This window comes from Acinonyx jubatus, chromosome A2 (genome assembly GCF_027475565.1).
Source record: "Acinonyx jubatus isolate Ajub_Pintada_27869175 chromosome A2, VMU_Ajub_asm_v1.0, whole genome shotgun sequence".
Lineage (NCBI taxonomy): Eukaryota > Metazoa > Chordata > Mammalia > Carnivora > Felidae > Acinonyx > Acinonyx jubatus.
The window spans coordinates 67,017,509-67,042,054 of record NC_069383.1 but is presented as its reverse complement, the minus strand read 5'-3'; the positions used below and the strand labels follow the sequence as shown (position 1 = coordinate 67,042,054).

General features: G+C 36.7%; 1 protein-coding gene across 1 annotated transcript in view; it reads right to left on the bottom strand.

Moving 5' to 3' along the window:
* Window positions 1-24,546, bottom strand: part of COL28A1 (collagen type XXVIII alpha 1 chain) — a 173,908-nt gene that overhangs the window by 99,250 nt on the left and 50,112 nt on the right. Inside the window, exons 12-18 of the mRNA XM_027071949.2 lie at window positions 23,490-23,558; window positions 22,354-22,422; window positions 15,504-15,572; window positions 11,843-11,911; window positions 8,760-8,828; window positions 4,870-4,938; window positions 3,437-3,505 (exon numbers count right to left, since the gene is read on the bottom strand). Coding sequence (XP_026927750.2) covers window positions 3,437-3,505; window positions 4,870-4,938; window positions 8,760-8,828; window positions 11,843-11,911; window positions 15,504-15,572; window positions 22,354-22,422; window positions 23,490-23,558 — 483 coding nt within the window. The remainder of the gene's footprint in view (window positions 1-3,436; window positions 3,506-4,869; window positions 4,939-8,759; window positions 8,829-11,842; window positions 11,912-15,503; window positions 15,573-22,353; window positions 22,423-23,489; window positions 23,559-24,546) is intronic.

The following is a 24,546-nucleotide window of genomic DNA, read 5'->3' as shown; positions in this document are numbered from 1 at the left end:
TTTTTGAGAGGAAGAGAGAGACAGAGAGCAAGTAGTGGAAGGGCAGAGAGAGAGGGAGACACAGAATCCACAGCAGGCTCCAGGCTCTGAGCTGCCAGCACAAAGACATGGGGCTCAAGCCCATGAACTGTTAGCTCATGACCTGAGCCAAAGTCAGATGTTTAACCAACTGAGCCACCCAGGCGTCCCTGAAAGAGTCAATATTTAATATGAAGGTTCAATGCAACGCTAGTCGGAGACTCCAATGGGATATTTTGTCAAGTTTGACAAGTCAATCCTGAAATGAGTATGTTAGATTCAGGAATAACCAGGAAAGAAATTGGGAGTATTTTCCCTGTTGATGATAAAACTTATAAATCGATCATAATCAAGACAGAGATGTAATAGCTCTGAGAGAGAAATAGACAAATGGGGCAGAATAGAGAACTCAGACACTGATCCTCACACATAGAGAGCTTGACGTATGACATAGGTGTAGTTACAAATCAGTGCAGCGAAGACAGACTGCTCAGTAACTGATGTGGGGATAGCTGGTTATCTGTATGGGGAAGAAAAAGATCACCACGTTGCCCCATATACAAAAAATAAACTGTAGTGGAATAAAGACTAAATACCTAAATTTTAAAAAACAAAAACACACCAAGTTTTAAGAAGAAAATACATGAGGATCTTTATGACTTTGGAGTCAAGAAATGTATAATATTCAGAAAGCTGAGACCATAATGGGATAGAAATACACCAAAATTTAGGACTTCTGTATACTAAAAGGTACCCCGTAAAAAAGACAAGCCATAGCCCTGGAGGTGATATCTGCAACCTAAACAACAAAGAATTAATATCCAGATACAGAAAGAGCTATTAATAAAAAAGGAACACCAAGCCTTTAAAAAAACAAAAGAGGAAACCTGAAGGTCCATTAAGCACACAAAAACTGTTCAAACAGTTACCAGGGAATAGAAATTAAAACAATGAGATTTATCATTCACACTTCCTGTTGGCCAGAAGGTAGAGAAAGGAGCGTTGTCATATATTGCTGGAAGGAGGGCAAATGGGCAGAGTACCCATCATCCATTTTGGACAGGATTTTCACAATGTCAGACGTGAAAACTTGCCTATACTCTATGATCTTCCAATTCTGCTCATAGTGTTTATCACCTACTAGTAAGAGAAACTTGCAGTCTGACTTACACGAAAGGAAACTTGTAGAATGCTTATGGCAGCATTGTTGGCAAAGGCGAAAAATGAGAAGCAATTTAAATGTCAATCAATAGGAAAATGGATACATTTTAAATGAGATATTTTTATACAACAGACTACCATAGACAAAGAAAATGAGTAAATTAAAGGTATAGGAAAACAAATAAGACATGAGACTGAATACAGATATATGGCAGAATGATACATTATGTAAAGTTCAAGAACACACAAAAGATATACGTGGTTTATGGATAAAAACATATGTGGGAAAATTATAAAAACTTTGACAGAATGATAAATACCCAAGTCATGAAAATAACACATCAGGGGAGGGTGGGGAGGGGCCATGAGATTGAGGGGCACAACCAGAGGCCTCTACATATATCTGTAATTCTTTTTTTTTTTTTATAAAACTCTATTTTAAAAAAAATTTTTAGTTTATTTATTTTGAGAGAGAGAGAGGGAGCGAGCACAAGCAGGGAGGGGCAGAGAGAAGGAGAGACAGAATCCCAAGCAGGCTCTGCACCATCAGTGAGATCATGTGAGATCATGACCTGAGCCAAGACCAAGAGTCAGATGCTTAACCAGATGTGCCAACCAGGTGGATTCTTCTTAAAAATAATGCTTTTAATGCTTCTTCTTAAAAAATAGCTAGCATGAATAAGGCAAAATGTTAACATTGGATAAAGCTGGGTTGTGGAATACATGGGTGGGTTTGTTTGTTTGTTTGTTTTGCATTATTCTCTGTACTATTGAGTATGTTTGAAAGATTTCCTTTTCTGAAGTGAGAGAAGCTTAAGATTGTTCATCTAGTTAGTGGCAAAACTGGGATTTAGACAAGGAGTCTAACTGCTGAGCCTTACTATCCTACAGTGCCTTTCTGAAATTGGCACATGAATGATGTAATATGTGTATATACAGATCCGTACACTACATAGATGTATGGTGATATATGTAAGTCACACTTAGCACTTAGCATATTGGGTGGCACATCAAAACCATTCAACAAATGGCAGCTATTATAACCATTGATTTATATTAGTAATTGCTATTTATATTGGTATGTTTTGTAGCCTTTGTAATTGTATGTTTATGCATATGTAATGTGTATATTCTTCTAGACCCACATCTTACACATCCCAAATACTTATACAAACAGTGACCATGTCAGCAGAAACAATGATGGAGTTTAATCCTCAGTGTGGCTAGCCAGGTCCTATATGCCTTCAGGATTACTTCTAGAAATTGTGAAGGGCAAAATAAGAATTCATTCATTTACTTAACAGCATTTATTGAGTACCTATCATGTCACTAAAACTGGGGATCCACTAACAAACAAGACGAAAAAAGAAACCAGGTCCCTGCCACAGGTGAGAAGCACTATTTAATAGTGTAGCATAAAGCAAGCCAGATACATGATTGTAAATTTTCTAGTAGCCACATTTACAAAATTAAAAGAAACAGGTGAAAATCATTCTACTGATGTATTTTACTTACTTTAATGGATCTGAAATTTCATCACTTGAATATGTAATCAACATGCAAATGTAATGACATAGTTCACATTCTTTGTGCCAAGCTTGGTAACCTAGTGTGTATTTCACACTTATCCCAAATCCCACTACACACTCAACATGTTTCCAGCATTCAGTAACCATGTGTGGCCAGTGGCTGCAATGTTGACCAGGGTCTTTCGTGAGCGGATTAGTCAGATGAGAAGCAATTCAGAAAGCATGCAAGTTGAGGTAAGTGGTAAAAGCAAAGGAAACTGCAGGCTGAGACATAAAATAACTGGGTAGTAGGAGTGGGGTAGGCATACTTTAGGCTTAAGGAACGACTTTCTGAAGAAGTAGCTTGAGCTTGCACCTGAAACACAAGCCAGCGGCAAGCAAGATGAGGAATGTACCCTTTGCTGCAATCCTACCGTGCTAGGTGCCCTGTTTTACAATAAGACAGGCAAGAATGTTCTTAAAGAATCAATCTGTGCCAAAAGAGGGCCTCTGATGCTAATAAATATATGAATAAAAAAACAGATAGCGGTTGTTAAAATAAACTAAGATTTTTGGTTCTTCTTAAATGATAAGAGTTACACTGAGCATCACTTTTCCAAACAAATATTCTCTTCTGGTGAAATAATAGATGACACATGCATGATCCGTATTGCATTTGGATATGAATGAAACTTCACATAATATGACATAAATTATCTAAGTGCTTCTGATCGGGATGGTCAGCTCACCTTTGGGCCTTGTACTCCAATTCCCACTGGCCCTCTAGGACCTGTAGCTCCTGTTTGGCCTACTTCTCCCTAGTGAGGAAAGAGTATTTGAAGAGTATATGACTACAACAGTAAAATAAAAATAATATATTCCTGCCTTAAGAGCTAAGTGCTCTCTTACAACAACACAATAAGATAAAACAGAGCTTTATGTCCTCAATTCATATGTGTTTGAATATATATATAGTTAATATATATTGATTATATTATTAATATCAATGCTCACAATATGTTGTAATGTAAAATATGAAAATATGTGAATATATTATGTTTTTAAGTATATGTTTCTATGTAATTCAAATATATGTATGCATATATATATATATGTGTGTATATATATATATGCCTAAAATCCCTTTAGGTAGATGGAGTTGTACCAAATTTGGAATATATAATAGGCTGGCTTAAAATACAGGCTAGGTAGCATACTTAAAAGGTGGGGGGCACCTGGAATATAGGCAGTTACATTCCACATTAACTAAAATTGACACATGAGAAGCCCAAGTGACTGCTAATCAAGGGCAATATCGTGAACAGACAGAATGACCTGAGCTTCCAATGGTGAGCCCAGATCAAAAGTCTCAAGGACAGTAACTTTATGCCGTCAAGTGCTTCTCACATGGGAATCTCTAAGGAGTGTACTGGAAGGTGACTACTCTCAGAGGAGTATTTATTTAATAATCATTAATGACCATTTGAAGCAACATTAAGTATAGCTAGTTAAATAATAAGTGCCATGCCTCTCCCTAAGGATAAATAATAGCTGTTAATTTAGGACATAATAAGATTCCCATGTTCACAGAAAAGTTTTATGTATTTCTGACTCCATATCTTTAATTAAATGTTTCAGGAGTTTGACCTATTGTGGGAGTGTTGGTCAGAATGAATTAGCAAGCCCACAGGTGGCCTCTACTGACAATCCTCCTTGAATTGCTAGAATAGGATCTCTTGAGAAAATGTAATAAAACAGTAAATTAAGACTGCATAAATAAATGTGTCTAAGAGCATAAAGAATACACATTACCTTATCTAAACCATCAGGAATATCCATAATGTTTTGCATTAAGTAGAAATCTGATGTTTAAGTTCATTTCATCTACTGCTTTCCCAGTGCACTGGCTCCTGACCAGGAAACAGCAATAGACTATGGATGTACTAAACTCTGCTTTCATTTAGAAAGTTACCTTGGGGAAAGAAAGAAAGAAGGAAGGAAAGAAAGAAAGAAAGAAAGAAAGAAAGAAAGAAAGAAAGAAAGAAAGAAAGAAAGAAAGGAAGGAAGGAAGGAAGGAAGGAAGGAAGGAAGGAAGGAAGGGAGGGAGAGAAAGAGAGAAAGAGAGGAAGGAAGGAAGGAAAGAAAGAAAGAAAAGAAAGAAAAAGAAAAGAAAGAAAGTTACCTTAGAACCAGGTGAGCCTTGTCCTGGGGGCCCTTGTGGACCAGGTGGACCCATAGGACCTTGGATTCCCTTTAAAATAAAATGTTTAAAAATAGTATTAGTGAAATTCAGAAATTTGGATAAGACTAGTTTCATATCCTCTAACATGAAATTTTAGTTCACATCACATAATACATTACTCATCCTCAATATTTGTTGAATGGCATGGCAGAGGCGGCTAGTTGAACCATAATATGCATTCTCCCCTTTATCCATAGTAAAAGAATTTTAGCTGACCTGCATGGCTGCCTAGAATAATGACCATATTTCCCAGTCCCTTGTGCAGACAGGCATTGGCATATGGACTGGATTCTGGCCAATGGGATATGAATGGAAGTGATGTGTGCAATTTCTGATTCATGACAAAGGAGGAAGTATGCCTTCCCCTTCCATGTTCCCCTGCCCCAGTGGCTGAAGTGAAGACATACTGGTTATTGTGGATCCTGTGGATGAGGAAAGTACCCTTGGAAGGGCAGACTCATAAGAATGAAGAAGACCAAACCCCTGAAGACCCTGATGAGCAGAGCCACCACACCAGCTTGGAGTTGCAAATAAGAGAAACAAAATTCCGTCTTGCGAGCTTATTTCACATCTCAGTCTCATGCAGGCAAACCTATATTCTAGTTGCATCAATGAAAATATATCAGGATATTAAGTTAAAGGTTTGGCCATAGGCTCTAAAAAGCAATAGCTTATAGACATCAAATTGAAGAATGTTCAAACACTAGACTCTCACTCACATTGTGGATATAAAAAGGGGAAAGAGACAGGATTTAATAAGTTCTTCTTTGGAGAAAGTAGTCTTACAAAGCATTTTCTTTGCAGAAAATGAGAGGGATTTGGGTTGCTTCCCTCTTTAGCCTATTCTAGAGAGAGAGCTTCAGTGAAACCACTTATTGACCTTGATTTTTGCTTTGGGGACACAAGGGACCTTTGTCTGCCTCATACCTGGGAGAGCTAAAATGGACTATGATGGTCAAGAGGGGCATGGGTGGGGTCAGCGGGGGGAGCAATCAGCCCATCCATCCAGGGTCTGTCAGCACAAAGGCCACACTAGTTTTTTTCTGTGGACCAGATGTACTCTAGATGAGAGACAGGGTTGGCCTGGAATTGTTTTGAATCCTGGCCAAGAGGACCTGGAGGAGCTGTGGAACTCCAACAGAGAGAGTCAGTGTTAAATGAACCCCCAGAAAAGCAGAGGTTGATGGGGAGAAATGACTGGAGCAAGAGAGTTCTTCATCCATGTCCCGAAAGTGGCAGTCACAGGGGCAAGGCAGGAGCCCCACAAGGAAACGTAGTGTCAAACATCTGTCAAGACCAGAGGATCCGAAGCCATGTGACAACAGACCAGCCAGGAAAGAACCTCTGTGGCCTCCCCCCTCTACCCTCATCCTTGACTCAGCCTGGGAGGGATGAGAAGCACGATCCCTCCCACGGACCACAGGCTCTCCCTACAGCTCATACCAGATGAATGAAGATTAAAAAGAAAATTAACATATTGACTAGATAATTTGCATTACATAATTAAAACTGTGATTTACAACTTAGAGGTGACACAATAAGTTTTATTACCTAAAAGTGATAAGAAAAGACTGAGGCTTGTTGGTAATTTCTTCCAGAAAAAGAAAAAACTTTCCCCACTGGAAAATATTTAAGGGATGATGAGGAAAAAACTAAAATTTTATTTCACTTACACCTCACAAGCCATGCTTGCATAAATAATGGTTATAGATATATGATTGGTTTATTACAAATGGCATCCCCTTTTCTCCAGCTGGATGATACAACTGCTGTTTATTTTTTAATTATAAACACGATTCCCCTTTTCTCTGGTTAATGAAGATGAAGCAGCGTAAACAATTTAAGAAAGCTAAGGTTATTATAATAAGGAATTAAAATGTTATTATTAGAAGGAATCATTTACAATAGTCTACAAGTAGCATGGTATGTGACAAGGAACCAAAAAATTCGAAGGGTTATGTGCACTTATGTGTATGTGGTTATTTGTATTTCACTCCAATTTGTAACAGAGTTGAAGTTGTCAGGCCTCCAAACATTTAATGAAAATCTGCCGGCCACTTGAGTCATATTATAAACATGTTCCTGAAAACAAGAATTTCCTCCAAAACAGATGACTGGGAAAATTCATTTCTATAAGAGAATTAGGGAGATCTAGCAACAACAATCATTCCGTGGGTAAACATGTTCAATTAAGGATAAGAAGAAAAATGAATAACTGTATAAGTGGAGGTTAAATGTAAGTAGGATTTAAATCATTTGTCTTAAAAGGGCAAATGATTTCTTATTTAAAGCAGTTTATAAATAACACATTCTATTCAATCTCCTACCGATAGGGGTCAGCTCCTAATAGACAGGTCTACCTTAAAAGTTATCTTCTCTTGGAAAAGGAGAGAAAGGGGTGAGAAAACAAAAGAAGTCAGAGATGTTTTTTAACCTGAAGCACAACAACATCCACCAAGATCCAGTAGTAAAGGCAATAGGAAGTTGCAGGTGGGATCCAGGATTTACAGGCCATCTGGAAAGATTTGGCTTTTTTTGGACCTAATTTTCAGGCCTATAGTGGTAACTCAGCACCAGGACCACAAGACTCAGGAAGCAACACGACTGTCCAGTCACATCCAGGACCAGAATGTAAGTCTGTATGAAATTGGCAAATAAACTACAAAGTGTGAGACTGCTTGATGCCATAGTCAAACCATAATCCTTATGTAATCAAAATATCCAGCTCTTAATTATTATCTAAATACTTATATACAGACTTATCTTGGCTTTTCCTGCATCTTAACCTTCCTAATGTATTACACTAGGATTTCTACAAAGAGAAAGGAAATGGAAAGAGGAGTTATATCCAGATTTTCTGTTGCTTAGATTAACAATAACAACAAAAATACTAATTAATTACTAGATGTTTAGAAATAAACCCAGAGTTAATGTCAACAATGAGATTTGGAATTATCCTTTTTTAATCCTCTTTTCCCATTGTCCTAGATAAAGGAAGCACTGTTCATTCTCTAGGCAATGGAATAATTCAAACCTTAATCATAAATCTTAATCAACAGATTGGCTACTTTCTATGCAGGAGGACATTCAGCATAAATTTGGATTTGTTCGTCACGTTGATTAAATGAGATTCTGTAGGTAGATAGTACTATTATATTATTTTTGTGTTACTCAGATCTAACAAAATTGCCCATCTTTTCCAAAAGTTACGGTCAGAAGATTTGGGAAGCAGTTCCAGCCGTGAATGTAGAGACATCCTCAGAGTGCTTTCCTTTCTTCTGACCGAGGGAGGCCAAATGTTATTTATAAACCCTCTCTGTGATTTGCTTCTATTCAGGAACAGTACCCGTTAAATTAAGTGGTTACCTCTGATTCTGGTGTTGGTTTTAAGTTTAATACTTTTTTAAGATTGGTACATGGCTGGGGAGTAGGAAAGACTACACTATTGGCATTGGGAGAAAGTGGGATCTAACCATTCACAAAGCCTCAAGGGGAAAATACACAAACCCACAGGAAAATAAACCACTGCTCCTAAGGAAAACTAAAAATATAAACTCAATCTGAAACTCTTATCCTGTTAATTAGACATGAAGGTTAAAAGTCACAGCTCCAAGAAGCACACATTTTATTTTTTAAGTCTTTGGAAGTTCTAGAAAATAAAATCTCATAGAACCATCTTTTCCTTCCCTACACTTAACTTTTGGATGTACATCCCTTGTGCTTTGACTATCAAATATACTCAGAGGTGTTTGCAGGACTGGCTTTCAATGAACAGTAGGATTTGGCCAGAATGTTCCGTACTGAGAGGAAAGGGAGAAAGCTTGGATTACCTGTTCCCCTTGACTCCCAATTCCGGGGATGCCCATTGGCCCTTGGGGTCCCGCAGGTCCCAAATCCCCCTGTGTTGAAAATAAGAGAGAAATATAACAATAAACCTCATTCTTTCATACTTTGCTAATCTTGAATTATGCTGAATTGAAATCCATCTATAGCATAAAACGGTTCAACATAAAAAGTTAGAAAACTCTTTCTTTTAAACAGTTTATGGTTCAAGTTTGCCAAAGTAGTGAATGCTAGTTTCACTGTTTAGTCTAAATTGGTGACTATTTGCACATGTTTGTATTTATCAGTCATTTTTCTCACAGGAACACAAAATTCCTAAATGGTTGTTATAATGACACAACTGCTTCCTGTTAGGATTATAACAAATATTTAAATGTATAATATTCATTGGGTACAAAAAAATCAGGATTTGAGAGAGAACTTGAAGAGAAATGTTTCAAAATTATCTAAATACCTTTACCCTCCACATCTTATAAAAATATGCCTTAAAAATTAAGAAGTTATTTAAGGTAAATGCAACAGAACTGAAGAACCTCACCTTTCCTTTCTCTGAAATAAATTTGGGAAGCAAAGTGAGAGTTATCAGCAAGAAGAACACTATCATTCATTCTTTGTGTGTTTCAGCAGGTACCCGTGAGTGCCTATTATGTGCTAGGAATTATTCCAAATGCTGGGGAAGCAACAGTGACCTAAGCAGCCAAAAGTCTCTGTTCTCATGGAGCTTACATTTTAGTGGGAAAAACAGAAGACAGTAAACAGGATAGATAAAATAAATAATATGTTAAAGAATGATAAAAGCTAAGCAGAAAACTAAATCAGGGAAGGGGGGGACAGCTACAATTTTGCATAAAGTGGCCAGAGATGACCTCATTGGAGAGAGAAAATGAATCCAGTAGAAACATAGAAAAAAAGCATTCCAGGCAGAGTAAACATCCACTGCAAGGATGATGATGCCGGAACAGCCCAGAACAGCAAAGACACAATGTGTTGCATATTTTATCTTATTTTTTATTTTTATTTTTTTAAAGCAGGCTCCATGCCCAATGTAGGGCTTCAAGTCACAAACCCTGAGATCAAGAGTCGCATGCTCTATCAACTGAGCCAGCAGGCCCCCCCAGATATTCAAATGTCAGTTGTATTTAGGCTATATCAAGGTCCATAAACTTTTTCTTACACGGTTGGATAGTAAATATTTTATTCTCAAGGACCGTAATAAGGTCTCTATCATAATTAACGAATGCTGCTTTAGTAGTGCAAAAGCAGCCCCAGCCAATACCTAAATGAACAGGTGTGCCTGTGTTCTGAAAACACTTTATTTATAAGAACAAGCAGCCAGCCCTAGTTTGCCAATACCTGGGCTAAATAAATATGTTTTTATAAACAAATTTGTATCATCATTAGTAAATTAAACTAAACTCATAGAACCATAGTTCTGTTGTACTCAGTTCTCACTGCTCCAAAGGAAGAAAGAGCATCTTTACATATTTTTAGGAGCTAGAGCTACAACCAGGGCTGAGCGATTCGAGCCAAGAACTGTATTACAACTAAAATTGGTATAAGTCACTTTTTACCAGTATCTCTGCTATTTAAATACAGATATGTGGAAGAGACAGTTACCAGTAAATAAAAGAAATAAATCATTCAAAACTGAAACACAAGACCCAAGATAATCATGAATCTAAGTCATTATTGTAATATATAAAATCTGATGGCATGCTTAGAAATTAACATACATGACTCCAAATTGGTATGAATTCTGTTTTTTGCACATTTCTTATATCCTCTCCCCCCTCTGCAGCTTTCTGTTCCCTCTGGTCTGTTGGGCCTTATCAGCCTCCAGCAGCTTCTATCAGCAGCCTCAATACCACTTCTAATCTGGGGACAATCTGTAGCTATTTTAAAGAAGACAAGTAACTAGTGAGAAAGAGACAAGCAATGGCAGGTAGGCCATGGTGTTGTGTTGAACATAAACGGTTTTACAGGCTACCAGTATCAGATATGAACATTCTATGTAATGAACCAAGACAAAAGCAAGAGGAGTCTATAGCCATGTCTGAACACAGACAAAAACAAAAAACAACATCCAAACAACCCATTCCTGGACAAATGATCAAACATCCCCCTATTTGAGCTAAAATGAATGGCTATTTCTTTACCAATTATAGCTAAACCTGACTCCATTTTTCCCACCTCCTAGATAAGACTCATTAAAATATCCAATCTTAAAATTACCTCACCTTAAAATTACCTGCAGTGTCCAATCCAAACCCAACCTGTACTTTCTTAGACACTCCCCAAATCACCTAACACAAGCCCAAGTCCTATAAAGAAAACTTTCATCTTCTTACTGAGTAGTGATGGGTTCCCCATGGTATGTGGTCTCCCTCACTGCAATGAGTCTATAAAACCTAACTTTGTTCAACTATAGGTGGATCTCTGTTGGTCCTTGTAGGAGGCACCAACGCTAGGTTTCTTAAATAAGTTCTCTTATTTTAGTCCCATTTTTTAAAGTTTATTTAACTTGAGAGAGAAAGCAAACATGAGCAGGGGGAGGGGCAGAAAGAGAGGGAAAGAATCCCAAGCCAGACACAGGGCTCAATCTCACAAACCATGAGATCATGACCTGAGGTGAAATCAAGAGTCGGATGCTTAACTGACTGAGTCACACAGGTGCCCCAGTAATATTTTTTTGAGTGAGCATCTAAGGATGGACATGCACTTTCTGTAATAGGTCAAGTAAATATGTTTTTAAAAACTATTTTCTTTACTAAGAAGGGGTCTGTTTTGCTCATGTTTGTCTACAAAGCTGGTTGGCTGAAGATAGTTTTACTGGAAGTCAAAACCCAAATAAATGAGCCATTACTGTAAATATAAATGATGGGATTTTTCAAATCATAATTCATCTCACATAACAATAAACCCTGCATATACTTGATTTATAATAACCTGGATCCCTGTGTGATAGGGTTGTCAGGTTGAATACAGTTCATAAATGTACATGCATAAAGAACAATGAATAAAAATAATTACACTGGTGCATCTTTCCTATTGTATACTCCATATGCAGTACCTTGTCCCCTTTGATTGACAGGCCTTGTAATCCCTGTGGGCCAATTGGTCCTTCAGAGCCTTTTTCACCCTAAAAATATATATGGGAGGAATATCAGTATACTAATAAAAATCAGGATTTAAAAACAGTTGAAGCATCCAAAGCATTCAAATTCACTATTCACTGCAAATGGGTCATTCTAGCGGACCCCAAGATTTGTAACTTGCAAAATACACATAATTAGGTTTAATACTATTAAATAGGAAGGAATCTATCCAAACAGAACATGTACACAGCATCACTAACCTTGGAAAAGAACTCCATTCCCAATATAATCAGAAATATCTAGAAATGGGGGGCCTAATTAATCATATAGTACAACAAACTGTACTCCCTCCACTCCCTCAACACTGATGCAGCTATAGGTCCATCACACAATGAACATTTGTCTCTCATATTAGAATATGAGCTAATACTTGCTTGTACTGAATTACTTGTCATATGTTTTATATCATAATTTATAAACATTCATTGAAAATTTAGTTTGTGTGTGTGTGTGTGTGTATTTTTAATAGAATTTATTGTCAAATTGGTTTCCATACAACACCGAGTGCTCATCCCAACAGGTGCCCTCCTCAATGCCCATCACCCACTTTCCCCTCCCCCTGACCCCTCCATCAACCCTCAGTTTGTTCTCTGTATTTAAGAGTCTATTACGGTTTGCCTCCCTCCCTCTCTGTAACTATTTTTTCCCTTTCCCCTCCCCCATGGTCTTCTGTAAAGTTTCTCAAGATCCACAGATGAGTGAAAACATATGGTATCTGTCTTTCTCTGACTGACTTATTTCACGTAGCAAAATACCCTCAAGTTCCACCCGTGTTGCTGCAAATGGCAAGATTTCATTCTTTCTCATTGCCAAGTAGTATTCCATTGTATGTATAAACCACATCTTCTTTATCCATTCATCAGTTGATGGGAATTTAGGCTCTTTCCATAATTTGGCTATTAGTTTTTAGGAGAATTCATAGAAAATCTTCTTGGGTAGATTTCTATAGTCATGTGACCTACGTGAATAGCTCTGGTCGTGATGGCATACCAATGAAATCATGACATTCTGTGCTTTTGTATGAAAAATAAACCATATAATCAATTAGAAATAGCTTTTGTTTCATGAATTTGTTTAAGCCAAGGGTAAAATCAAAGAACACTTGCAAGAAACCTAGGAAACAATAAACCTTCAAGTCCCTCTAGATTCATAATTTATTCACTTAAGCTCTATATCAGTGCAAAGTAACCCCATGTAGCACATATAGAAAACTCCCCTTGGTCCTGCTGGTTGGGGAATGAGGTATTCTGACTAATGGTTTCTTCCGATCATTACCACAGAGTACAATTATATACAATCAACCATAAAATAACATTGAATATAATGTATTCTTTCTGGGATGAGGGTAACACAGTGCTGTGGGTTATTGTGAGTGTATTATTATAACATACAGTTAAACCTGTCACTAAGACACACCCTGCAATATGCTTCTTGTATTTCAATTATTCATTATTTATTTATTCATTCATTTAAAATGTTTTTATTTATTTATTTTGAGAGAGAGAGACAGAGAGCATGTACACAGGGAAGGGGTAGAGAGAGAAAGGGAGAGAGAATCCCAAGCAGGCTCCACACTGTCAGCACAAAGTCTTATGTGGGGCTCAAAACCACGAACCATGAGATCATGAACTGAGCCAAAATCAAGAGTTGAACACTTAATCAACCAAGCCACTCAGGTGCCCCTCTTATTTATTTATTTATTTATTTATTTATTTATTTATTTATTTATTTATCTTAAAACCCCCCACAGATTGTAAAGAGAAGTAACCCTGGATATTTGAATTTCCCAGGTTGTTTGGACTACACATAAACAGAAATTTTCTATGCCAAAAAAAAAAAATCAAGAAAGTATGTATTATAAAACTTCCTGAAATGTAGTGCTAAGTTGCTAACATCTGTCTTCTGAGAGTGATACTCTGATTAAGTCAGGGCATTAGTAATGTCCCTTTTATCCTACATATTATTCCCACTTATTGTGACAAATTAAAGTCTGTTAGTTAATGAGGGCCTCTTTTAAAATTCAACCCAGCAGTCACAACTTAGTGTAAATTAGGTTTTAACTAGTTGATTTCCCTCTAGTGGAGATTCAGGTTTCTCATAGACAATAGAATATTGATCATGGTGGAAAAGGCTAAGAATGAGATGCAATTCTAGAGCATGAGGCTATACTGAGAAGGTGAGATCTTAGCAATCTGACTGACTAAAGTGGAAATTCTTAGACACTTAAGAAAACAGCCTGTGCAGGGCACAGGGTGGCTCAGTTGGTTAAGCATCCAACTCTTGATTTCGGCTCAGATCATGATCTCATGGTTAGTGGGTTCAAGCCCACATTGGGCTTCATGCTGGCAATGCAGGGCCTGCTTGGGATTCTTTCTCTCTTTCTCTTTCAAAAATAAATAAACACAAGAAGAAAAAGAAAGAAAGGAAAGAAAGAAAGAAAGAAAGAAAGGAAGGAAGGAAGGAAGGAAGGAAGGAAGGAAGGAAGGAAGGAAGGAAGGAAGAAAGAAAAGAAAAGAAAAGAAAAGAAAAGAAAAGAAAAGAAAAGAAAAGAAAAGAAAAGAAAAGAAAGAAAACAGCATGTGCCTCCCTGGGCGGTGCATGTGTGCATGCATGTGTGTTTGGGGAAAGACTAGAAAGAAGGAAAAAGAACCCCCAAATGTTTTCTTAGTTACTGAAATTTTGTTGATGCTGCCCAAAGTGTCTTGCAAAATCATTTCCTGTGTGGCCTTTGGTAGATTGTGGGTAAGTAGCCTCGACCAGAGGTCAGCAAATTATAGCCCACTGGCCAAATCCAGCTCACTGCTTACATTTTTTGGCAAATACAGCTTTACTGGAATACAGTCACGCTCACTCATTTATACGGAGCTGATGCCTGTTTTCATGCTACAACAGCATAAGTTAAGTAGTTGCAACAGACACCATACTGCTCACAAAGCCTCAAATATTTATTATCTTTCCCTTTACGGAAAAAGTGTGCCAACCCCAGAGGGTTCCTCAAGGAACCAAGGTTCCCAGGGGAACTTGAGCACCAAGAATTATATATGGGAAGCAATAGAAGCATTTAAATTCTCAATTGCCAGGTAAAAGGTATGTTTTTCATAGTTTTTGCTCCTTATTATAACAAGGTAATTCCAGTGCCCTCCTCCCTGCCATATTTCCTTTCTTATTATGCTAATGACAATGTGATTACAAATTGGTTTATTAGTTTCTTATCTATGTTTCACAAAACAAAGCTGTGAATAAAGTTCTATGGTAGCTACGCTTGATAACTTCTGGGCATAACGATGCTATTTATCACTGTGACTTTAATGACTATAGATTACTTTAAGAGAGTTTTCTCATTTCACATGCAATAATTATATGAAGTAGAAGTCTGCCAATTAGTTATTTATAATTGCAAATTTCACCAGAGTTTCATGTTAAGGAAAAACTTACATCTTCCTTCATTTAATAGGGTGAAGGTGGTCAGGAAAATACTTGACTTCTGGTAATTGGCTAGGACCCATTTTTTTAAAGTTATAAATCATGACCATGCAAGGCAAAGCATTTTTTTCATAGTACAGGAGGTGTTGTTACCTTTGGCCCTGGAAATCCTTCTCCTGGTAAGCCCCTCTCTCCTGGTGCTCCTTCAGGACCACGGGGACCCTGTTTGGATAAGAGGGAATGAGGAACAGGAAAAGAGAAAGAAAGAGAGAATGGGAAGTGGGGAGAGAGATAGAAGGAAGAAGGAAGAGAGAAAATGGTTATATTTTCGTTCACATGGGCATGCAATGATATAGTCCTATTTATGTTATTAGTGAGAATCCTAGTAAGTTCCATACTGATCAGCAGAATTGTAGAGTTGTGAAGAAGAATATTCCCATTGTATTACTCATTCCATTTGATTGGCATAAGATGTTCTATTCTGGTGTCCTCATATTGGAGGAAAATGGAAATTAAGTGATGCTTCGGAATAAGGATTAGGAAATAAATCCTTTGAGGGAAGTCTAAAAATCTAGCCACTGTGTGGCCTGGAGGAGGTTGCTGAGTGATTAAGTAATTTAAAAACATCAGAGGAGCCCTGTGAAGAAATCACTGCACAGCTGCTTTAAAACATCGAATTCTGTTTACATGTGTTTTAATTTCTATCCTGACAAATTTGGATTCAAACTTGAATTCTTGAATTCTTTCGAGGACTGGTTGAGTCCACTGGGGGTTTGTGTGCAAATAGGAATCTTGATAGAATCATGCAGGGGAAGCATGGTTTTTGATCTCAGTGATTCAAATTAAAAAGTCCATGTAACTATTGCTCAGAAAGTCAGACGGTGAAGAGTTCTCACGTAAGTAAAGAGAAACAACACACTCTCTGGCTTTGAAGTGGACCGGCAGGAAACAAACTGATTGAAAAAGAAAAGACAACAGCAAGATATTCAATTAAAGTGGAAATTTTAAAAGGCTACGAATTTTCCCTCTCTTTATTCTTGGCCAGAAGGCATAAAAGTAGAAAAGGAACTAACAACAAGAACCTTAGAAGCACAGATAGGAGCTTTTCCTCTAATGGATGTAAAAGAAAAATAATGAGGGCTTGCTTGCCAGAAAGTGAGCCTAGGACAGAACAAAGTCTACCGAGTTGCCCAGCAGCTCCAAAGCCAGCAAACGGCAGGCACTGTGAATGATCTTCGGGCTCGATACACAGTAATCCGGGATAATTTAGGAGGTGCTTTCTACTGAGCCTGGGAGCAGAGCTAGGATTCAGCATTATGCTAATCAGTGACTGATCACAGTTACAGATTTATAAAAAAGAAAGCTAATTGTATCCCGTGTTCAAATTTTTTTTGCCTTCCCCTATTATTGTATATTTTAAAAGACAGTCTTCTTCAGTATTTATGCATAACCAATTTCATAAAGACTTTAATTAAAGAAAAAAGCTAACATTTAATTCAATTTAAATTGCTATGCTTATGGGAAACCTAGCTTTTAACAGTCCAAGACCTTAATCAAAGCACTAATATCCATGATAGCTTACTCTAACGTTAGAGTGATTAACTAGGGGAAAAATAAATATAAGCATGAAAACTAGATTGCAAATCAAAGAGTAAGTGCCTAGCTAATATCATATGCTTTAACCAAAAAAAAAAAAAAAATGACAAATGATTCCTCTTCCCCAATGATAAAACAAATGAAAATAACACAATTTACATTCAATGCAAAGAAGTCTTTTTCCAGTTCACTCAATTTTTTCCATTCATTCAGCAAATACTGACCAAATGCCTAGTAAGTGCCAGGCAGTGTGCTAAGTTCTGGGAACAGCAGGCAGACCTGCTCCCTGGTCTCCTAGAGCTTACAGGCTTTCCTGACAATTATACTGTCATATGGACTGAGGGTCAAGTCCCAGCTCGGCTATGTGTTAGCAGTGCGAACTTGGACAAAGAATTTAATCTCTCTAAAGTTCAGCGTCCTCATCATGATGGTGGTAACAATAGTACCTACCAGAACCATGAGTATTAATATATGGGTTAGGTCAGAGAGACTTAAAGCTCTTAAATATTGAGCACTTAATAAACATCTGCCATCACTATCGAAATTATTTTATTTGAATCTTGTGATGGTGAAGAATGTCCTTTCAGGGCATTATGAATAAGTTAGCCTCGGGGTGAATGGTTTACAGTAAGCAATATGGAGAGAGGGCTGCTACGTGGCATAAACACCCAACCCTCCTTTCATCTCTGCATTTCTAGAGTACACCAGCCAAGATGAGACTGAAAACATTGGAGGCTTTGATGAGCCATGTGTTCCAAGCTGCAGAGAACAGAGAACTAATACTTGTGAGTAATTGCTTAAAGGCATTTAAAACAACAGTGATCCAAAATTTATTTATTTATTGCCAACCGTCAGAGGAACAGTCTGTATTATCAGAGTATTCTCGTATTTTACAGCAAAGCAGAATGAAAGGTGACTGCTTGGTTAAGAGAAAGAGCAGGTACTCGGGTAGATGAACTATACTTTACTACGACAGAACCCATGGATTATTTCTAAAAGACAGAAATGCTTCTATAAAAAACTCACAGTGTCCTTTTCAAAAGCCATGAAAATCAATTATAATTATGGCATACTTATTTGATTTCTCCTGAATGCCTCTAATAAAAAAAATATAAGGACTGTTATTATCAGTTAACACAGTCTGATCAGTGAAATGCTTTATTTGAGACATTAATGAGGTAAAATGTGATCATCCATTATCTTATTACTTTTCTTAATATTCTCACTAGTGTAGATAATCAGTAAAAGTGGTTTTAATATACATTTCAAGCATTAAAAATAACTGTGCTAAATAATAATAAAAATTGCCCATAATATTCAAACAGTACTGTTTATATAATTTTTAACTTCAAAGTATTTATAGTTCTACTTTAGTGGGTATTTTTTACTAACAATGTTCTCAATATCCTTGTACAAAAAGAAAACAACAAACAAACAAAAAAAACCTGACACCGTTTGAAAGCATCCAGACAAAGAAACAAAGGTAAGAGACTTTTCAGCAGAACCTTTCTCAGTCCCAAGGTAAGTCTTTATGTTACTTCTAAATAATTCAGAAACTCAGTGTTGGATTTTTATTATGACATTTTGGTACAACATTTGCATACATTATTTGCGATCCTCCCCATCTTTGTAATGATTTCGGTTCCCACTTGAACTGCAGACTTCATGGTGTCTTTCTGATTTGTATAATTGTGGCTTAGAAAGCAAACAAACAAGAACTTCATGTTCTAGCAATATTGTGTAAACTCTCTAGCTATAAACAAAAAGGCAAGTAATACAATTTTTCTTTAAAATAAATTTTAAAGGCTGAAATCCAAAAATAAATAAGTGAGGGAAGTCACAGGGCTCCAAAACAAAAAGAGCTGAACGTTAGGGTAGTGCGCATAGAAACTGATGCTGTCGTTGTTCTGGGTGGAAACGTGTGGTCGTATGGTGGAAATAAGTCTAGAAAACCAAAGACAGAGAACCAGGAGCAAAGATTTTGGCTCACTCAAAGGAAAATGAGGAGAGTATTAGACCTGAGATCCCCACAGAAAGCTAGGACCTTCAAAGTTACTTACATATTGTCAATGAAAGGGCAGGGTTGAGAAAAAAGCCATTTAGTCAACACAGCGATATGAAAGACAAGAATCTTGTCTACCCTCACTTAGGCTCTAAATGGGCCTAAAAATTCCAAGCCTGCTCCAGTGCTGTGTATGGGTTTGTAGTTTTAACTGCCATCACATAGGTGATCCAGGAACGCCTAGTCAAGACATTAGTATCAAGGATATCCGAGGAGTACCTAAGAGGTGTACATGCAAATTCCTTTCAAATACCCTCCACCCAGAACACTTAAGATTTTCACAGGTAAAGACCTGATGACCATGAATTCAGATGACAGAGTACAAAACATATAAGAAAACAATTGACAATGAATAAAAGTGAGCCTATATAACATAAATTTTCCCCAAAATGTCAAATAATAAAATTATAAAACAGAGACCAAAAAATGGTCTCTTTGAATGCTTAATGGTCTAATAATAGGAATATAAAATACAAGAAGAGAATATTACACTAAAAATAGAAGTATAGTAAAACAATTATTAAAAAATGAATTCAAGGGATGCACAGATGGCTCAGTCAGTTAGGCGTCCGACTTTGGCTCAGGTCATGATCTCATGGTTCAAGGGTTCAAGCCCCACGTCGGGCTCTTTGCTGACAGCTCAGAGCCTGGGGCCTGCTTCAGATTCTGTGTCTCCCTCTCTCTGCCCCTCCCCTGCTTGTACTCTGTCTCTCTCTCAAAAATAAATAAACATTAAAAAATTTTTTTAAATAAATAAAAAAATCAGTGTGTGGGTCTGTATCTGGGTTCTCTATTCTATTCCACTGATCATGTTTCTATGATGTCAGAACTGCACAGTCTTGATTGCTGTAGTTATGTGAATAAATCTTAAACCCTTTCTTCAACTTTATTCTTCTTTTTGCAAATTGTTTTAATTATTCTAGCTCCTTTGCCTTTCCATACAGATTTTAAAATAATCTTGTCCATACCTTTAAAAAAATCTTACTGGGATTTTTTAAAAGGCTTGCATTAAACCTTATATCAATTTAAAGAGATTGACAGCTTTATGATGTCAGGTCTTCCAATCGATGAATATGGTATATCTCTCAATTTATTAAATATTCTTTTATTTCTTTCATTAGTGTTTTGAAGTTTTCAGGATATAAAGCTTATACATGTTTTATTAAATTTATACCCAAGTATTTCTATTTTTAATGACTATAAATTCTATTGTATTTAAAATTTTTATTTCTATGTGTCTGCTACTGGAATATAAAAATAAAGTTGATTTTGCCTGTTCTATCTAGAAGACTGGTTTGATTTTTTGTTTTTACAGTTCCACATCATATGGCATTTGCCCTTCTCTGTCTGACTTATTTCAATTAGTATAATGTCCTCGAAGTCAATCCATGTTGTTGCAAATGGCAAGACTTCATTCTTTTTTATGATTGAATAGTAATCCATTATATATATATCCAATAGTAATCCATCATATATGTATGGATATACTCTATAAATATATCACAATTTCTTTATCCATTTATCCATCAATGAACACTTAGTTTGTTTCCCTATCTTGGTTATTATAAATAGCAATGAACATGGGATGCATATGTCTTTTCAATATATTAGTGACTTTATTTTCTTTGAATAAATACCCACAAGTGGAATGGCTGGATCATATGGTAATAGAATTTTTAATTTTTTGAGGAATCTCCATACTGTTTTTCACACTGGCTATACAAATTACATTTCCACCAATAGTGCATGAGGGTTCCCTTTTCTCCACATTCTCAACAATACCTGTTTTCTTGTACTTTTGATAATAGCCATTGTAGCAGGTGTGAGGTGATATCTCATTTTGATTTTGATTTGCATTTCTCTGGTAACTAATGATGCTGAGCATCTTTTCATATACCTGTTGGCCATCTGTACGTCTTCTTTGGTAAAATGTCTGTTCGACTCTTCTGCCTGTGTTATTGTTGAGTTGTATGAGTTCTTCACATATTTTTGATATTATCAGATATATTATTTGAAAATATTTTCTCCCATTAAGTAGATTGCCTATTTTGTTGATGTTTTCCTTTGCTGTACAGAAGCTTTTTAGTTTGATATAGTCCCAACTTGTTTATTTTTGCTTTTGTTCCTTTGACTGTTGGTATTAAATTCAAAACATTATTGCTAAGACCTGTGTCAAGGAGCTTACTGCTTATGTTTTCTTCCAAGAGTTTTATGATTTCAGGTCTTACATTCAAGAATCAAAGCCATTTGAGTTAATTTTTGTGTATGGTGGAGGATGGTGATCCACTTTCATGCTGTTGCATGTGGCTGTCCCATTTCCCCAACACCATTTATTAAAGAGACTGTCCTTTCCCCATTGTATATTCTTGGCTCCTTTGTTGGAAATTAATTGGCCATATATGTATGAGTTTATTTCTAGTCTCTCTAGTCCATTCCATTGGTCTGTGTGTCTGTTTTTATGACAATACAATACTGTTTTGATTACTATAGCTTTGGAATATATTTAGAAATCAGAAAGTGTGAAGCCTCCACCTTAGTTCTTCTTTCTCAAGATTGCTTTGGCTATTAGGATCATTTACGGTTCCATACAAATTTTAAGATTGTTCCATTTCCATGAAAAATGCCATTGGAATTTTGATAAGGATTGCATTGAATCAGTAGATTGTTTTGGGTAGTATGGACATTTTAACAATACTAATTCTCCCAATCCAATACAGTTGTTTTTATTTGTACCTCAGTGAGTTAGTTACTATTCTTTTCTGGGAGAATAATGATTACTTGAAAAGTTAAGAGAATTTCTATACTAGAATAGTCATGTTTTATTCATTTCTTCTCCAGATCTCTTGATAGAAACACTTTTTTTTTCTTCTGCAAAAATAGTAAACTTCAAAGCTACATAAGTTAGAAGCTGCAAATAACACAGGTATCACCTGTCTACCTTCATCAATCCTACCCATAAATTAGCTTATGAACAAGGTCCTATTCTCAGGGATTTTTCATGGTTACAGGAAAGTCAGTTACAAAGTATAGACCTATGCCTAAATCCAGTTCTCCTATATCCTAGGAAATTTTGACACATGAGATCTCTTTCCTTCTTGGACAAGCTGATCAATCTTGAAAGAGATTATGGTAAGAGAAAGCCAGTCGTATATGTCACATGTGTATGCGTGTGGTTCTACCAAGTGGTATGAAAAATAACACTCATATCTGGTCCTTGCATATTTATTGTCTTTTGTTGTCCCAAAGATACAAGATGGCTTAATTTAACCATTTAGTCTAACTACAAAGAGCAAATAAGAACTGTATTTGTCCTTTTTATTCCATCTAGAATTTCTTGATACTTACTGGCTGGCCTGGTTCACCAATGCCAATCGGTCCTGGAGCCCCTGTTCTTCCTTCCTGACCTCTTTCCCCCTAAGAGAAAGAAATAATCAAATGAAGGTTTGAGTTTTTAAATAAAGAATAAACATACCACAAGATACTCTGGAGATTTCAACAAAAATAATGGCAAAATAGTCAAACTTTTCACATTCATAAAGATAAAAAAAATTCTGGAGGAGGAAAAATGGTTTGAATTTAAGTGAACTCTACTTTTAGCTTTCAGAAGCTATTGTGTAGTATTTGGCAGGATAGACTGTATTCGATTCATTTTTGGTTACAGAGATGACCAAGCAAACAATGCTTGTGCTGTTCCCTGCCCCCCTTGCCACCATCCTGGAATGTTACCCACTCTGTTCCATTTTACCTCTCTTTTCAATTCTATTTCACACTTGATCTCCTTCAGAATCCTTGTCCGATAACTCTGCCAATATAAACTCCACTTTCTCTAGAGTCTCAATATGCTTATTGTTTAAATACCATCCACGGTGATACTTGACTTCATTAGAAGTGCACTGTTTTGTGCTGCTCTCTGTTTTATTCCTGCAACAAAGTCTTATTGTCCCAATGACATAGAAAAGCCATTTAAAATAAGCACTTTTGCTCTGTGACATCCTACATGATGCAGAGCACTCCAGGGTGTTGGATGTTCCAGTACTTTCTAGTTCCCTGAAAACCTTTCTATCAACACTTACTCGTTCAGTGTTGTGGTCCTTCTGGTTTCTGCCCTTCTATGCTTCTTTAGTGTGAGAAGATGATAGTTTATGTGTTAAGATGCTTCACATCCCAATAACAATTTTGCATGTTAACATTTACATTCCATGAAATTAATAGAACTTGATGTACATTGGCAATAAGGTGGGTATTTATTTGGAGACAAGACAAATTTTTCATACCAACCAAATAAAAAATACATTGATTTTTCTTGTGGTAACTGCCCCTGCCTGGAGCACTGCAGTTTCCAAGAACCTAGACTGTAAGTACCTTCTGCAGGCAGCCTCTTTGTATCTAGAGGGTAAGGTTGAGTGGATTCAAATCATAGCTTTTCCAGCCCAACAATAAAATTAATACTCATAAATAGGGAAAAAGACAAGAATCTTTACCTTAATTCCTTGCTGTCCAATACCAGGGGCTCCTGGAGGGCCATGAGGACCAGGGGGACCTGGTTCACCCTACAAGAAGAAACAGTTATATGTTAGGTCAACTCAACAGTATTTGTTGAACAGCTCTTAGAGCATAGTGCTGTGGTAGGAGTTTTGAGGGCAACAGTGAAATCTAGGACACAGTCACTGCCCTCAAAGTGTTTATAATCCAGCTGGAAGGACAACAAAGACTCAGGGTTGAATTAACCACTGAACACAGAAGTCACAATGTATAGGGTCCATGAAAATGTTTCTATTTTAATGTTTAAAATCAGAATACAAATTTAAAAAAAAATGATGAATATATGACAATGAATTCATTCTGGATTAAATTTGTCTTTATCCCAATTCAGTTGTAATGTATAATTTTTAGCTTTTTTTTTTTTTTAATGGAAGAAGAGGCCCGCAAAAGCAAACGTTTTCAGGATGCATGTTGCACTGTAGCCCTCACTTGTTGTTCAGCAAGTCTTTATTATATGCTTCTGACAGACACATTTGTCTCCTACCCAATGATCATCCCCTGCCCTCTTTCCTTCCCTGCTATTGGAACTCTGATCTGTTCATGTCAATGGAAAGCTGTTCTTTATACTCAGGGTCACAGGATGAATAACAATTGGTTTAATGCAAATCTACCATCTCCTGTTCCTTTGCCACTGGTTGGTTCTTTGGCTCAGTACCAACCAATGAGATGTGGTGACATTATTAGGTGCAAAGAGAAAAGATTTTGCCCCTGCCTCTTCTTTCCTACTTGGAGATGCGATAGGTATCTTGTAAATTTGAGGCAGCCAATCTCTTGGCTGAATGCCAACCATTGAAGAGGACCATGCAGAAAAACATTTTTAAGTGCCTGGCTCCTGGAAAATCTCACTGAACTTGATCAAACAAAACCTCATTGAGCTACCCACCTTCAAACCTTCTGTTTACTAGAAGTGGCTATTGATTACAATTTCTTTTTTTAATTTGTTTCTGTTTACAGAAATAACATACCTTCATTATAGGAAATTCACCACATATTGAA